This window comes from Panthera leo, chromosome B2, assembly GCF_018350215.1.
Source record: "Panthera leo isolate Ple1 chromosome B2, P.leo_Ple1_pat1.1, whole genome shotgun sequence".
NCBI lineage: Eukaryota > Metazoa > Chordata > Mammalia > Carnivora > Felidae > Panthera > Panthera leo.
In genome coordinates this window covers 9,645,443-9,662,197 of record NC_056683.1, presented here as the reverse complement: position 1 = coordinate 9,662,197, position 16,755 = coordinate 9,645,443, and the positions used below count along the sequence as shown (strand labels likewise).

The 16,755-nt window shown below is 45.2% G+C and overlaps 1 protein-coding gene across 1 annotated transcript; it reads left to right on the top strand.

Moving 5' to 3' along the window:
* Nucleotides 1-12,712: 12,712 nt before the first annotated feature.
* On the top strand, nt 12,713-15,811 carry ID4 (inhibitor of DNA binding 4, HLH protein). Its single transcript, XM_042937795.1, has 3 exons — nt 12,713-13,232; nt 13,626-13,684; nt 14,289-15,811. The coding sequence occupies exons 1-2, from the start codon at nt 12,792-12,794 to the stop codon at nt 13,668-13,670; spliced, it is 486 nt and encodes a 161-aa protein (XP_042793729.1). The 5' UTR covers nt 12,713-12,791; the 3' UTR covers nt 13,671-13,684; nt 14,289-15,811.
* The last annotated feature ends 944 nt before the right edge of the window (nt 15,812-16,755 follow it).

Below are 16,755 nucleotides of genomic sequence, written 5' to 3'. Positions count from 1 at the left end.
AAATCTCCACAGGAGTAGGGGCACCTGGGTGGCTCAGTTGGTTAAGTATCCAACTCTTGATTTCGGTTCAAGTCACGATCCCACAGTTCAAGAGTTCAAGACCTGCGTCAGGCTATGTGCTGATAGTGCAGAGCCTGCTTGAGATTCTCTCTCTCTTTCTCTGCCTCTCTCTCTCTCTCAAAAATAAATAAACATTTAAACAAAACTTTAGCTCCGGTCATGATCTCGCGGTTCATGAGCTCTAGCCCCACATCGGGCTCACTACTGTCAGCCTGTCAGCACAGAGCCCACTCTAGATCCTCTCTTCCCCTCTCTCTGCCCCTCTCCCACTTGTGCTCTCCCAAAAGTAACTAAATATGAAAGAAAGAAAGAAAGAAAGAAAGAAAGAAAGAAAGAAAGAAAGAAAAACTTGAAATCTCCAGAGGAGATAGAAGGACCTAGTGCAAATTGGTAGGTAATGAATGAATGATAATACAATGGATTCAAGCCTCCTCAGGTTTGAATCCTTTGGTACTTGAGGAGATGAACGAGTGAATGCATGCTTTGCCCCAAACTGTGACCTCCGAGTGACATCGTTCTGGGGAAACTGGCTATTTATTTCCCTGCTTTAATTAGAAGATGAGTCCAATGATGTGCTGTGGTATATGAGGTGAGTTGTTGCATATCGTTTCCAACTATAGACTCTACTAAAAAAAAGTCGATAAAAATGGGGAAGATAACCAGGATTTATCTGTGCAATAGGACTGTGGAGTAATGAGACTAGTTTTCTTGGATGACTTATGGAAATCAGAACTGATAATACAGACTCATACTTTGTGTTTCAAAAATATATCCACTACATGAATATAAAAGTCTTCCAAGTTACAGATGAGACTCTGGGACTAGATGGTAATGTACAAGGCAAGCACCAAACAAATAGGATGCTTTGAAATAAGTGCTGTATCTCTTGCAAGATGAGATATTTCTGTTATTGGCATAAGCCAAATACCTTCATCATCAAGGTACCTGTTTATCTCTTTGCTGCCTGTACTGAAGTGAGTGGTATTAGGTAGGCATTGAAGTGAAGACCAGTGAAGCATTTTACTAAAACTATAATTGCAAAGCTAACTGGAGATTTCAAATGAAGAAGGAACAGCATGCACAATGACAGAAGAATGCCAGGGAATCACAGACATTTACATTTGGAAGGGACCTAGATAGATACTTTCCACTGCAACCTTCCACCCAGATCATTATATTCTGCTTTAAATATGTGAATACAGGGAAAATTCTATGTGTTTATCTAGTAAATATTTGTGTCATATGCTAGCGACTCTGATTACAATAGCTCATTGGTTCAAAATACCACCTGTAATATTTTTTTGCCTCCTTGTATTTACTTTCCTAAATGTCAGACCTGGATTCTTGCCCCACCTCTCAGATTTTAGTTTCTCCGTGATCTTTGAAAAGTTTGCTCTTAGAAATTTATTTGCTCTGTTAGTGCTCAGATACCTCCCAATCACTAATCCAAATTCTTCTGCCGGCTGTAAAATAGCCTTTAGTTAGCATGTTACAATCATTGGTAGAAATAGAAAAATTAAATGTCCGAGAGGAAAAGCCATATTGTTTTAGAGATGTGATTTTATTCATGCTAAGGGACTGAGAACTAACAGGGAGACCTTCAGCCAATTTCCCTCCTCTGCCATATTGGATCCCACTAGCAAGCTGATTTAGAAATGGTCTCTTGTACATGCTCCGTGGGCCTACCCACCTCTCAAATCTGGAAAGGTACTGACAAGAACTGAAGAGATACAGCTGTGGCCAACACTTCTTCACATTTTTTGAAACAATTTAAGTTTGATCAGGACGTAAAACAGATAACACTGGTTTGGTTTTTTTTTTAGGTTACCCAAATCATAAGGAAGGAAGAGATCCCTTGTTACGCCTGCTGTAAAGACCTTAGTGCCGCCATTTTGGTAGAGTGATAACCATTCTTCCTCAGTTCCGCAGGACAGATGTAAAGATGCATCTGGAGCCTGATGGCTCAGCAAATACACTAAGGCGGGATGAAAAAGAGTGCTGCGCTATTGCTGTTTTGTGTCCTCTCAGAAATTAAATAACGGAATTCTGACCACCCGGGTTGTAAAACTGCTGTCTCATCAAGTTAAAACATTAATCATATTACATTGAGAAAATAAAGAATCATTTTTGTACTAAAGACACTTCTATTCCAAGACAAAATTTGCCAAAATAAACAATTACATTGGTGGCATTGTTATAATAGCCATTTCTAAACTCATATTGTTGAATGGGACCCTTACACCTACTTGAGTTACATAGTTCTGTGCTTGGTTATTCAATAAAATGAATGAATGCCTGAATCTCCAAAAAGAAACTTGATAAAAATGTTTTTTTCTCTATTTACTTATTCCTTGTTTACATTTTAACCAATGGGGCAAGCAGTTTATCTTCTGCTACCGGGTTACAGTAGGATGCTCACTGCAGACTTCAAAAGAAGACTGGTTTGACCTGGAGGAATAGAAGGCTTTGGGTCAACGTGGGTGAATAGAATGATTAGGCGGTGTGCAGAGGGGACATCAACTTCATCGTCACTCTTTGTAGCTGCGTTTAAGTTCGGGGGGTAGGAGGTGATAGAGCAAGAAAATAAAGAGTGGAAAGGAAGGGATGAGAGTCTCAGCCTAGAACGGAACCCTGAGTAGAGAGAGAACCAGCGGTAATAGAAGTACTGACATGGTTTGACTCATGGTGCTCATAATTCCAGTGCTCACCCCTGCGGACCACATGCTCTGCTTTCTACCCACCTCCCTCCCTGGAGAAATACCCAGCAAACGCATAATTCAAAGTTTTAGCTGCTTTCCTAAAGCTTTTTGCTAAGTAAACTAGAACCTTCCTGGGATGTCAGCTGACCCAGTGATCTCTGTGGTCTCTGAAGAGCGGATCCACCATTACTTGGTGCCAACCCTACCTCTTTGCATTTCGACAAGCCAGCCCCTCCTGAGTATGTGCAAAATCTGCCGGTCACTCTGGAGCAGCTCTTCATTAGGATGTCACCCCAGGAGACTGTGCCAGCCCACCTGAGGGGCCACTTGAGCACTTCTATATGAATAAATCTCTCTACCGACTCATAAAAAATAGCCAAAGGAGGAACTGGCCCTGCCTTAAGACGCTTTTGGCAGCTGAAGATCCAATCCAACATAGCCTGAAGAGAACTGCACCGTAGCATGCCGACAGATGCAATCCGCCATGTACTGTGGAGTTGAAATAAGGGTGTCAGATGTGATGAGAAATCACAGACCGAAGTTGGAAACAATAAACGTATTTATAATAGTTTGTCAAAGAAGTTGTGGCATAGCCACATAATAGAATACTATGCGACCACAAAAATGATGACCAAGACAAGTAACTATGGGTAGGAAACTACACCCGTGCCATATAAAGTGAAATTTAGATTTCCATGAAGTGCATATTGCACGTTAAAAATCTTGGCTCAAGAAATAATATCCGTATTCGTGGGGAAATATGCACAATGAAATATCAATGGTGGTTATTTCTAGGCATGGGTTATTTTCGTCTTTATGGTTTTCTGCAGTTTCTGAATTATACTGCAATCTTTATATCCTTGATTATAAAATGGGAAACCAGTAAAGTTGCTTTGAAATAATTATAGTGGGGGAATTAATGACAGATGGCTTCGTGGATGTGGAAGCCATATTGTACCAAGTCCTATAATGCTTTTTGAAAGAATTGGTGGCTGTAGAGTGGAAGTAAAGAAAACGAAAAATGGTGTCAATGGGAAGACTAGGATGAGATGAGAAAAGAAAGTCGAGTGGAATGTAAAGCAGGGAAAGTTGAGTGTTTGAACAGTAGCAGAAAGAACGGCAAAGGAAGACCCTCGCTTTTCACCCTTCCGAGCTTCTGCACCTGCTGTTGCCACCACCTGGAAAGCCTTCACCACTGATGAAGTCATCTTTCAGGATCCAGCTCAAGTAACTCTTCCTCTTCCAAGTTTCCTTTGCCTCAGGCTCTGGTTTTGGCCTCCAGTGTGGCCCATAAACAGGCCTGAACTATCACACAGAATGCGTTGTATTTCATTAATTAATTTTTAATTTGCTTAAGCCATTATGTCAACAGCAAGCTCCATGAGGGCAAGAGACTTATGTATCTTAAACACGGTCTCATCATAGAACAAATGTACGATAGGTGCTTTGTAGTCTTGACCCGAGTCGACTTGAATCGAAACAGTTTTGGTGAAAGATTAGTTGACAAAGAGCGTCAAAAATAAGGCTGAAGAGTTAGGTTTTATTTAATGCATCATATAGAAATGTTAAGCATGCATCTCTTTGGGATATTAGGATGCTTTTCCTAGAAGCTGGATGAAACGAAAGCATTCCTGTTCTTCCAGCCGTGTTCACCAGAGATCCAGAGCTGGCCGCTCTGGGAAGACTGTTGATGGACAATGTGAGTAGCCGCCAAACTTTCCCATTTAATAATCTGCTAAAGGGTGAACTCATTTTATGTAGTACAAGTTGCAGATCCCTGATAAAGACAGAACAGTGGGTTGATGACCAATGTGAAAGCCTTTTCAACAAGCCACTTGGATATCATACAACTTCACAACTCCAATCTTCTTCCCCAAAGCCTCAAAGATGATATATGTAGCATTATTACGATGTCACAGTCACTGTCTTAATTTTCCTGATAATATAAGTCGTACCCATTTTTAGAACAGAAGGCAAACAAGGATGATCATACATTGATGGTGACCTAATGAAGAAGATGTTTTTAAAATGGTAAATATGGTTCCCTCGGACCAACTAGTATTATGTAATTTTTTTAACGTTTGTTTATTTTTGAAAGAGACAGAGCATGAGCAGAGGAGGGGCAGAGAGAGAGAGAAAGAGACAGAATCCAAAGCAGGCTCCAGGCTCTGACCTGTCAGCCCAGAGCCCCATGTGGGGCTTGAACCCACAGACTGCGAGATCGTGACCTGAGCGGAAGTCGGATGCTCAGTTGACTGAGCCACCCAGGTGCCCCTATTATGTAATGTTTTATCAAGTTTTTAGATTATTCTGTCAAAGAGACTTTTATGAAAAAGTATTTCATTAAGGCTTTTAGTCTTTAAAGATTATAAATATCATTTAGTTCTATTCAAGGGAAAATAGTTCTAACTATAATCCCTCCCAAAGGGATGGTTTTGTTTGAACTGGACTATTTTCACATAGGGTTACCAAAGTTGATAAACTTCAGAGTTAACTCAGTCCCTTGTTCCTTTAATGGTGCATCTTTAATTCCTCTAGTGTTTTGTGGCACATATTTTGCTAACAGAAAATGTACTAGTTCAATTATTTCATATGCAAGTGAGTTTTCATACTGTTTTGTCTACATTCCGGGGCCATTTTTCAATGCAGGTATATAGTTCATGGACATCGTGAGCCATCCAACGACAATGACAACTGTGTGAGATCTGCAAAAAATGTCTCAAAAATTCCTCTTTGGGGAAAAAAATGCAACTGTTTCTTGAACATTGTGTCCGTTCTTAGGAATGGTGACCTAGATATCAACATCGTAAGCAAAGGCAGATTTACTGTGACGGGCTCATGTCCAGCATTCAGATCGAAGACGTGAAGCAAAGTACCGTTTAGTGAGTGTTTTTAAGTAATTGAAATACAGTTAAGTGTGCTTTTTCTATACCAGGGGATTGTTTTGCATTCACTGGCAGAGAAAGGGAAATGGAGCTGAAAGACGTCATCAGTATACATCTGGCACCAGTTTGTGCTGTGAGTAGAACACATCTCAGTAGTGACTTCCCTTGTGGTACTACCTGCTCAAAGGATGTAGCAGACAGATACAATCAGTATTTATTGGGATGAATTTTAACTGATAAATACATACATACATACATACATACCATTCTTGTCTTGAATTTCTCTCCTAAAGATTGAACTAAAGCAAGAACTTGTTTTCTTTGGCATCTTTATGACCATTTTACCTATTCAAGCCCGTTCAATAATGGCACAGACGTCAATGGGCCCTGAGTATCTATGATACACAAGTCTACCGCCCCCTATTGTTTACCTCCTGCCTTTCTCCTGGGGCTTTCAAAGCAGCTAATCCTGTCTCCATTCCCTAGAAAGGCCTCCTCTCGCCAGATGAGGAAGTTGAGGCTAATAGACCGAGCCATAGGATTTTAGAGGCAAAAATAGGGTGCCAACCGATATTTATTTTTATTCCCTGCTCTGGAAGTGAATGCATTTAATCCTGTTAGATTTGTTTATTTTCTTGAGACAGAAAGGGTGAAGAGGAGAAAACGGTAAGCCATCCTGAATATGGAAGGAGGAAGCTTCTTATCTTCCCCATCCAGTGTGTGTTTGCCCGAAGGCAGCTGCCACTGTGGAGCAACCAAGTCAGCAGAGGCTGGAGCTGGGGCGGAGCACAGAGATGAGAGCCCAGAACCTAGCTTTCATTTTTGCACAAGGCAAGTCTTTCAAATCATCAGGTCGAGAGCTCCTCCTCGGAGCCTCAAATCCATGCCACATGAGAACAATACAAATCAGGGAGGAGTGGATATGGTTTTAGCAGAGTCCATTTCCAGCAAGAGACTGAATATGTTAATGGATAACCATGACAGCTGAAATCTCAAATCGCACATGCCTCATGCCTGCTCTGGAGGGTATCTCACCAGCATTCGGTTAAGGCTGTGACCCCTGACAGCACTACGAGCCAGAAGTTAAGGGAGAGAGAGAGAGAGACAAAGAGAGAGAGAGACTACCAAATGTCTATTTACAGAAGTTAGAGAATGAAAGCTGGTGGATTCATGGAAAAAGCTCTTCTAAGATTCAAGTGCTCATTTTAAAAATTAATACTTTTTAAAAGCTTTATGGAGATATAACTGCCATAAGTGTAAAACCACATACGATACACTGAGAGATAGAGATACATAGATCGCACAACTTGATACGTTTGACATCAGCATTACCACCATCTGGATAATAAACATACCCATTGTTCTTGTGTCCCTACATGGCCCTTGGATATATTATGGATATATTATTTTATTTCTCTTGGATAGACGCCAAACAGAATTATAGTATGTTACGTGGTATGAGTATGTTTTTGTTTTTGTTTTCAGAAACTGCCAAACTGTTTTCCAAAGTGGCTTTTCTCATTTTACATTCCCACCAGCAGTGCTGAGAATTCCAGGTGCTCTGGGTTCTCACCAACATTTAGTATGGTTGGTTTTTTTTTTTACCGTTAGCTGTTCTGACAGGTGTGTAGTGATATCTCATAGTAGCTTTGAAGCATCCTCCAAATGACTGGTGATACTGAGCCTCTTTTCCTGTGCTCATTTGTCACATGTAGAACTTATTTAGTGGACTGTCTGGTCAAGTCTTTTGCCCACGTTTTAATTGGGTTTTTTCCTTCTTTACTATTGAGTTTTGAGAGACCTTTATATGTTCTCGGTATATGCTCTTTATATATATATATTTTTTAAGAAACTCACAAACTGATTTGAACAAGCATATGGAAATGCAACATATACCCAGAAAAGCCAAACAGCTTTGAAATGAAGAACAACAAAGCTGGAAGGATCAGTCAATGAATGCTACATGACTTCACGCTACCTGATTTCAAGACTTATTATAAAGCTATAGGAACCGAGCAAGTGTGGTGTAAAAGCAGACAAACAGACCCAAGAAACAAAATTCAGAGGCCAGAAATAGAACCATACACGTACACAACCAATTGTTGACAAAGGTACAAAGCCGACCCAATGGAAAAAGGATTGTCTTTTCAACAGAGGGTGCTGGGTCTACCGGACATGCGTATGCAACAATATTAACTTCAATCCACATCTCGAACTACATACGCAAATAACCAGAAAATGGATCACAGACCTAAACATACAACCTAAAACCGGCACTTGGCTACGTAATTTGTGGGCCCAGTGCAAAATGAAAACACACGGGTCCCCTTGTTCAAAATTGCTGAGAATTTCAAGATGGTAACATCAAGGCATGAAACCAAGCCTGGGACCCTGTGTGGCTGCATAAGTTGTGTTCCATGAAACCAACTGGGCCTAAGAATTATAAAACATCTAGACAAAAACACAAGACAGAACCTTCCTTACCTTGGGTTATGCCAAGATTTCTTCGATTCAAAACCAAAAGAACAAATTGATAAAATGAACATCATCAAAATTAAAAACCTGTGCTCTCAAAAGATTGTTAAGCAAATGAAAAGACAAGCCACCGACTGGAAAATAATATTTACCAAAAATAATAATAAAGTTTAACACTAATTAAGTGCCAGATCCTGTTCTAAGAATTACACACAAGTTTATATAGAGGGATACATGAACACCTCATAAAGTAGATACGGTTTTTATCCTCATTTCATATATGAGAGGCACAAGAGTTTAAAAATCCAGCTTAATGATATAAAACTAAACCAAGGAGCCAAAATTGGAGCCCAGGCGTTCTGACTTTTCAGCCCACGCTCTTTATATCTCCTAGAGTAAAAACAAATACTACCTGTTTCTTCCCAAAATCAGCTACTTCTTATTTCAACAGACTACCTTTCAAAATTCCTGAAGGAGGCATTTTTGATGGCCACATCTGCTAGGCTATGTTCAATATATAATGTCCCCTTCTTATAATAAGCCTTTTCCAAGGCTGGGCAAATCGAAAGGTTATCAGTGTTTCCGGGACTGGTATTAGCTGTCCAAGGGTAGCAGAAGTAAGTCTGTAACAGTCAGTGCCAGATAAAGCAGCCTTGAGCCTGAACTGCCACACTGCCCAGTTTACTCTTTGGAGCAAGGGACAGTCCTGCAGCAGAGGACGTACGGGTTCCTCATGCCTGGAAAAAATGTATGTGCCTCCTTCAGTGACCATTTCCATCCTCAGAGGCAGCAAGGCATGGGAACGCTCGTGTTTATCTGTGTGTCTGAGCCCACCCACTGCTTCACCGCAAGCCATAGGGAAAGAAGTATCAAGTCCTAAAAAGGCATTTGGACTGAATAGCACAATATGCTCGGATACCCTGGCTTCATGTAAACACAGGGCGATTGTGAATTCTAAGAGCCTGGGGGTTGCAGTTCAGCAAGGGTCTGATTAGCATCTAGAAAGCATCCCAAGAAAGGGCTGCAGAACTCTTTGTCTGAAGGAAGGGTGTACACATGACTCTGGTCACCAGGGCTCCCCAGCAATTTTCCTCGGACTATTTCATTCCGGGATCCCTCAGAGGAACATTTTGGGAGCCTGTAGCACTTCCGTGGCAAAGGGCTCTTGGCTAGCCCGTCTTATTTTCGCAAGGGCAAGGGAAGCATTTTGATGTAAGAGTCGTGGGAAACAGAGTTTCCTTCTCCACACGGTAGAAATAATGCAGCTTGCAAAGTTTTCCCCAAATCCCGTAATTGCTGAGTAAACTCTGGTTTGAACTACCAGTGACGGGAGTCTTTTATGACTTCAGCTTTGACGTCATGCCAGTGATGGTGTCTAAGAATCAAAAACATACATTGCTTCGCTCCTAGGACGGTCAGGTTTTGTAGGCCAAAAAGCACGGGATTGGATTTTTTTTTTTTTTCCATTGGAGAATGCTTTCCTAGCCTTTAATTGTTTAATATCTTCCAACCTTCAAAAACGAGGAACATAATAACTGCTTATGCCTATTCTGCTGGCAGGATTCGGGGGATCCCATTTTTCCTGGGTGTTCTCTATCATGTGGCCGGGGTACATTCCTTTGAACTTAGCCTCCAAGGTAACCCCGGCTATTCTGACATGAAGCCAGTAACACACAGCTACTCCAACAAAACCTGAAACTCTGGCACTTGTTTGGCACTTGTCACACCCAGGGTATGGCTCCCTGAGATTTAGCAAAGTCCGGAGAGATGGATATGCTTGTTTCTTGGCGTCACAGATTAAAAACTTAAGCTTTAATCAACTTATGATCTGTAAAGTTTTGAAATGAGTGTGCCCTGGGTATATTAACATAGTTCAGCTTTGCCAGAAGAAAAATCTGAGGTTTTAAATATTCGAGCAGCTGGTAAATTCTAACAAACGGAGGCTCCGGGGTGGCTCAGTCGGTTGAGCATCCAACTTCGGCTCAGGTCATGGTCTCACAGTTTGTGAGTTCGAACCCCCACAACAGGCTCTGTGCTGACAGCTCGGAGCCTGGAGCCTGCTTCGGATTCTGTGTCTCCCTCTCTCTCTGCCCCTCCCCTGATAGTGCTGTATCTCTCTCTCCCTCTCTCTCTCTCTCTCTCTCTCTCCCTCTCTCTCTCTTCCTCCTTCTCTCTCTCTTAAACATTAAAAAAATTAAAAAAAAACTCTAGCAAAGAAAAAAATATCAGTGGAACAAAAGCATTCATACATAATATCCCCTTACTGTTATCATCTGTGCTGATATCACAAACTCCCACATAGTAGCTAATGCCCACTGGTGCTTCCTTGCCCACCTTTCTGTCTAAAATGACAATATTCTCTGTGTTTATTTACTTTAAGAATATGTAAAACTATGCCTGTATTTAGAAGAAAGTCTTCTTTGGGGTTTTACAATTGTTCTCTTGGCAAGTCTGTGGACCATCTAGGTAGGTATGCACATAGGTGAATGAGAATGTCCCTCGTTTTGACACAATTCTTAGAGGCAGTAATGTATAAGGATCATGGGAGAGGAGGATTGTTGCATCTTCCTGTGAAACCAGCATTAAATACTTACTCCTCATTTCATCAGGAAAAAGGAATGTGCTCTGGGGAAATAGTCATGCAATAGTTATAAAATACCCACGCGGCTAAACAAAATACCTACCTGCCTGATGCAGGTATTACAGTGCTGGGAGAGAGGGAAAGCTTCCTTGCAGAGGGTGGACAGGAAGAGGCAAGGTCCATAGCTCTTTCTCCTGACGATCTGTAAAAATGAAGGCACCAATCTATATCATGCACGCAAACGAAAATTCTTGAGGTGACCCATCTTCTAGTGTGTCTAAAGGCAGGGGGTTTGCAGGCTGAAGACACTCAAAATTTATAACCCCATTGACCAGAGACTCTTTGAGCTCATGTCTCAACCGAAGGGCTCAATTTTGCCTTGATGCACACACACCAGGTCCTATCAAAGTTCATTGTGCAATTCTATTTGAACCTTTAAAGGACAGCTTTTCTATCAGACATCACAGAAACGTCCTTAATTAACAGACTTTCTGCAGGGTGTGGTCCAAGCAGGACTCCAGGGACTAGAAGTGTGAATTTTAATGCTTTGCTGCAAAAGGAGGAGACTTTGGACATTCTTAGCATCTTATTTAAAGCGGGGTACTTAGACTAACACGTGGGGCTGTGTGTTAATGGCCTACATTAAGTTACAGGTATGAATTTTACACAAAACGGATTAATATTATATGTCATGGTGGAATTTTAAATACTCCGTGCCCATGCATTTTTAATATTTACGTGCCCTAATTTAATGCTCTCAGGCATTTGGATTTCTTGAGCCCACTTGTGCATCTAGACGGGTAAAAGAAAAACCTTAGGACGCTTTTTGTTTTCTTTGCCTGTCCCTTCACCAAAAATCTGCGTTCGGCACTCTTTTCCTTTGTGTGTGTGCGTGCGTGCGTGTGTGTGTGTGTGTGTGTGGTTTTCCTTTTTCTTGCTAAGCTTTAACCTTTTAAAAAAGGAAAACGGAAAGGCTGCACATTCCACTCCATTCCATCATGATGGTTTCGGCGATTGTCAAAAGGCGAATAGTGAGCCTGAGAGGGAAAATACAGAGGAGAACGATCGTGCCTTCTCGAACGGCGTCCTTCTCAAGGCACTGGAATCCCCAGGCTGGAGTGCTGGGTGGCGGAGGGTCCCCGGTCGCCGCGCTGCTGCGAGGGGTGGCAGGAGATCCTCCGGCAGGGCCCGGCGCCCCCTCCCCAGCAGCCCGGGCCGGGGGAGAGTGAATTCCAGCCGCACATTCCCGCAGTTCTTCCCGGGAACTTCTCCCTCTCTTTTCCCCTCCCTAGGGCGCACACCAGCCTGGCCCGACTCCCACTCAGCTCTCTTTTCTCAGAACCCCGACCCACGGCGTTGACGGAATGGAGTGCCCTTCCCATTGGCCCGAGCGTCGTTCCCTGAGGTGGCACCGTCCGCCCGATTGGTTGGCCACTCCCGACCCCCCGCCCACCCGTCCGCCCGGGTTGCCCGGCTCCCCGCCCTCCCCCACCGTCCCCCCCACCGTCCCCTACCCTCCCTCCAGCGCCGCCCGGAGCCTCCGCCCTCGCCGCCTCGCTCCGCGCACCCGCCCGCGCGCCCAGCCCCGCTCCGCTCGGCTCGCGCGGCGACCCCGCCAGCGCGCTGGCCCCGCCCCCGGGGCGCACGGCTCTATAAATGCAGCTGCGCGGCCGGCGGGGCGAGAGCGTAGAGGAGGCGCGCTACTGAGTCGGTGGGGCGGTGGGGACGCCTCCGGCAGGGGAGCGCGGCGGCGGCGGCGGCGGCGGCGGCGGCGGCCGGGCTATAGTCGGAGCTCCGAAGGGGGCGACTAGGGAACCCGGTGGGCTGCTTTCTCTCCGGTGCTCTCGATTTTTCTTGCCTTTTGGTCCCGGCCGAGCGTGTCGCCCACTGAGCGGAGATTCCCGGAGCGACCCTCCCGTCAATTCTTGGGCGCGGGATCGCCGGGAGCCTCGCTGTGCCCCGAGCGCGGACCGAGCGCGCCGGGCGCGAAGGCAAGGGGAGCGGAGCCGGCCGCGGGCGGGGGCCCGGAGCTTGCCTGCGTCCCTCGCTCGCCCCAGCCGGTCGGCTCGCGCAGGGCGCAGGGCGCGCGCGATGAAGGCGGTGAGCCCCGTGCGCCCCTCGGGCCGCAAGGCGCCGTCGGGCTGCGGCGGAGGGGAGCTGGCCCTGCGTTGCCTGGCCGAGCACGGCCACAGCCTGGGTGGCTCGGCGGCCGCGGCGGCCGCGGCGGCGGCAGCGCGCTGCAAGGCGGCGGAGGCGGCGGCCGACGAGCCGGCGCTGTGCCTGCAGTGCGATATGAACGACTGCTACAGCCGCCTGCGGAGGCTGGTGCCCACCATCCCGCCCAACAAGAAAGTCAGCAAAGTGGAGATCCTGCAGCACGTTATCGACTACATCCTGGACCTGCAGCTGGCGCTGGAGACGCACCCGGCTCTGCTGAGGCAGCCGCCGCCGCCCGCGCCACCGCACCACCCAGCCGGGACCTGTCCGGCCGCGCCGCCGCGGACCCCGCTCACGGCGCTCAACACGGACCCGGTGAGAGGCCGGCGGCCGCGGGAGGGCGGTGGCGGGGTGGCCGGCCGCGGGCGCTCCCCTTCCTCGGGGCAGGGGCGGCGGGGAATGACAGCAACCCCCCCCCCCCACTCCTTCTCCGGGCGCCCGGGGCCGCCGGCCGCGGGCTCCGCGCGGCGAGCGCGGGTCCGGGTGGACGCGCGCGGGGCGGGACTGGGGCTGTGCGCCTCCCGGGCTGTCAAGTCCAGCCTGCGCCCGGGGTGGGGTGGGGTGGGGTGGGGGAGCCCCCCGCGGCTGCTGGCAGGGGTGGGGGTGGGGGTGGGTGCCAGCCTGGCTTCCGAGAACGAGTCCGGGACCGCGCCGAGGGCGACGTTTGCGCCGGCTAACCTTTCCCTTGGTGTTCCGTTGCTGTTCCAGGCCGGCGCGGTGAACAAGCAGGGCGACAGCATTCTGTGCCGCTGAGCCGCGCTGTCCAGGTGAGCGCGCGTGTCCCTCCTCCGGGGGCCGGTCCCCAGAGACGCCCGTCCCCGGGGGCTGCGGGTGCCAGGCACCACCGCAGTGTTCTTCGCCCCTAACATTTCTGAGGGCGAACTCCCAGTGAGGCGGACATCCCCTCTCCGTGCAAGCGTACTTCGCTTTAGTAATTGGGGTTCGCTCTAAATGGAGACGGATCAGCTCCTGTCTCCCCCCCCCCCCCGTCCCCGCCACCCCCGTGCCTCACCGGTGACCGGAGGGCAACTGCCCTCCTTCCCGCCGAGGGAGGGCACCCTCGTGAGCATGGAGACCGTCCGATGTGCACCCACCCCCGCGCTGTCTGACACCCACAAAGTGGGATGCGGGCCGGACCTGCGAGCGGATCCCCGATCCGGGATTCCTGGGGCGGGGCGGGGCGGGGGGGGGGCGGTGATGGGGGCGGCAGCTGCCTGCCGGTCGCCTGGCCGGCCGCGGGCTGCGGCTGTTGTCTGACCCGGTGGTTTGTTTTGGGTTGTTGATCAAGCATGTCTTGAGTTTGGTCGGTGGCGCCCGTTAGTCTGCAGCGGGAAGGTTCACACACCCCCTCTATTCATTCCTCTTCCACAGGTGTGCGGCCGCCTGCGCCCGAGCCAGGAGCACTAGAGAGGGAGGGGGAAAGAGCAGAAGTTAGAGAAAACGCCACCCGAGGAAAGGAGAGGAAAGGAAAGGAAAAAAAAAAATCAGCAAATCCTAGAAACGTTACATTTGTCATTCCAAGAGCGGGGGGAAGAAAGATAAAACTTTCATCGTTTTTTTTTTTTCTTTTTTTTTTTTTTTGCACGTTCATAAACATTCTGCGTATGTATTCTCTTTTGTCTCTTCATTTATAACCGCTGTGAAATGTACATTTCTGTGTTTTCGGAGGTGCAGTTAAACTTCTAAGCTTAAGTGTGACAGAACTGATAAATTAGAAGATCAAGAGAAAATCAACTTTAGAAGCCTACTTTGTGACCAAGGAGCTCAATTTTTGTTTTGAAGCTTTACTAATATAACAGAGCATTGTAGATATTTTTTTTTTGACATCTATTGTTTAAAATAGATGATTATAATGGGGGGGGCAGGGAACTTTCTTTTCCCTGCAAGAATGTTACATATTGTATAGATATCTGAGTGACATTTCATACCATGTATATATAGAGATGTTCTATAAGTGTGAGAAAGTATATGCTTTAATAGACTACTGTAATTATAAGATATTTTTAATTAAATATTTTTTGTAAATATTATGTGTGTGTTTTTTTAAATCTATGGGATTATTTCTTTTGGAAAATTATTTTTCAGCTCCATTGCAGAGCTCTTGATATCTTGAATGTCGTTACTGTTTGGCCTAGCATTTAATTTGTTTCTGTTTTATCCAGTGTCGTGGGGACTTGGAAGTAATAGAGTTAGTGGTCCAGCATGACTGCATGAGATGTTTAATCACAAAATAAACTTGTTCTGAGTCCATTCAAATGTGTTTTCTTTAACCTAGATTGAAGCCTTTGTATTTGAAACATACCTGTTGGAAATCTACTTTATCAGTTTTTAAGTACAGGGTTCGATAGTGTAATATATAAAGAGTAAGTGTTTGCTTTTCAACCGAGGTCAAAATGGATTCTGAATGGTTTTGCATAGGGAATGGGGAAATGCTTGGATCCTTAAGGAGTTTATGAAATCTACTGTTTTATGAAAGTGAAGAAAAATGCTTATCATTCTTCATTTTACACTAAAGCTTAATGTCACTGCGTTTCATGTCTGTACAGATTATTTAAGTCATAGAAATGAAAAATGTTCTCTGCTTGCTACCAAAGGACAGACTCTTGGAAATGAACATTTTCTGCTCTCCTTCCTCCAAAGAATATTAATAGGCAACAGTGGGAGAAAAAAAACAAGGCATAATGGCAAATCCTTCAAGCAGGGATAAAAGTCGATCTTCAAACATTAACTTAAGTAGACCAAAAAATTCTGATGACCGCATCTAGATTATTTTTTTATAAAAATGATTTTCACTATAGCTATGTTAGTTAACTGCTAAACTACTGTCCAACCTCTCGTGATGTGTAACTTTTACATGTGAATATTAAAGTAGATTTATCTGTCTTGTACTGTGATTTCTGGTCTCGTTTCTTCAAAACCCTTTACCTATTTTTTAAGACTTTCTTTTCTCTTTAACAAAGTGTTTTCTAGGTTGTGTAGGACTATCAGGGTTTGTGAACATTGTGCATTTAGCGTGATCAGTACTTTGCACACCAGTTGGATGGAATTTTTAGAGTGAGAGAGAATTAAGTAGGATTTAATTGGGTGCTTTGTAAATAGTTAGTCAACTGTGTGTGTAATGTGGTCTGTTTGATTTTTCAAAAAGAAAGGATTTGTTTCAGATTATACAAGAATAAAAGTATTACAGACCCAAGGGACTTTTTCTGGGGTCAAAGTCAAATATTTATATGACTATGAAATATCATGGTCCCTAGTAGTCAGTTGAAGAGGCAACGTCAGCATAAATGAACAAAGTTAATGCCAGTACATTCAGATACATTGAAAGGCTTAAAAATCTGTCCTGTCCACAGCACGTTACCCCCCAGCTTTGACATTTCACTGGTCTTCGGTATTTTTAGAATTTGATGTATTTGGTGTTGAGCCTTATAAAGTCAAAGGACTGCTTGTTTAGATGAGGTTTATTTTTATTTTTGATATTATTCATTCTTGTCACACACCAAGAGGAAAACAGAAAAACACTGCTGGAATTCCAAATCTGAAGAATTCGAAGGATTGTGTTCTTTGTTATTAAATAAAGGGGACAATCCGTCCTTTTTCCTTAGCCATTTAATTCCAGGAGGAAGCAAGTCGCATGAGCACTGCTGGTTGGAGTTAAGCATCTGCCGGGCCTGACTGCTGAACCCTACTTAAGCCGTTAGGCACAGTTCAAATTTATAGCGGGCGATTACTAACCTTAAAACAAATGGTTAAGTATTTTTGTGTTTGAGGATAGGTGTTGCTTCTTAGTTAACGTTATGTTTGGGGCATGAAAAACCACTGAAAGGGAAGAAAAGCGTTA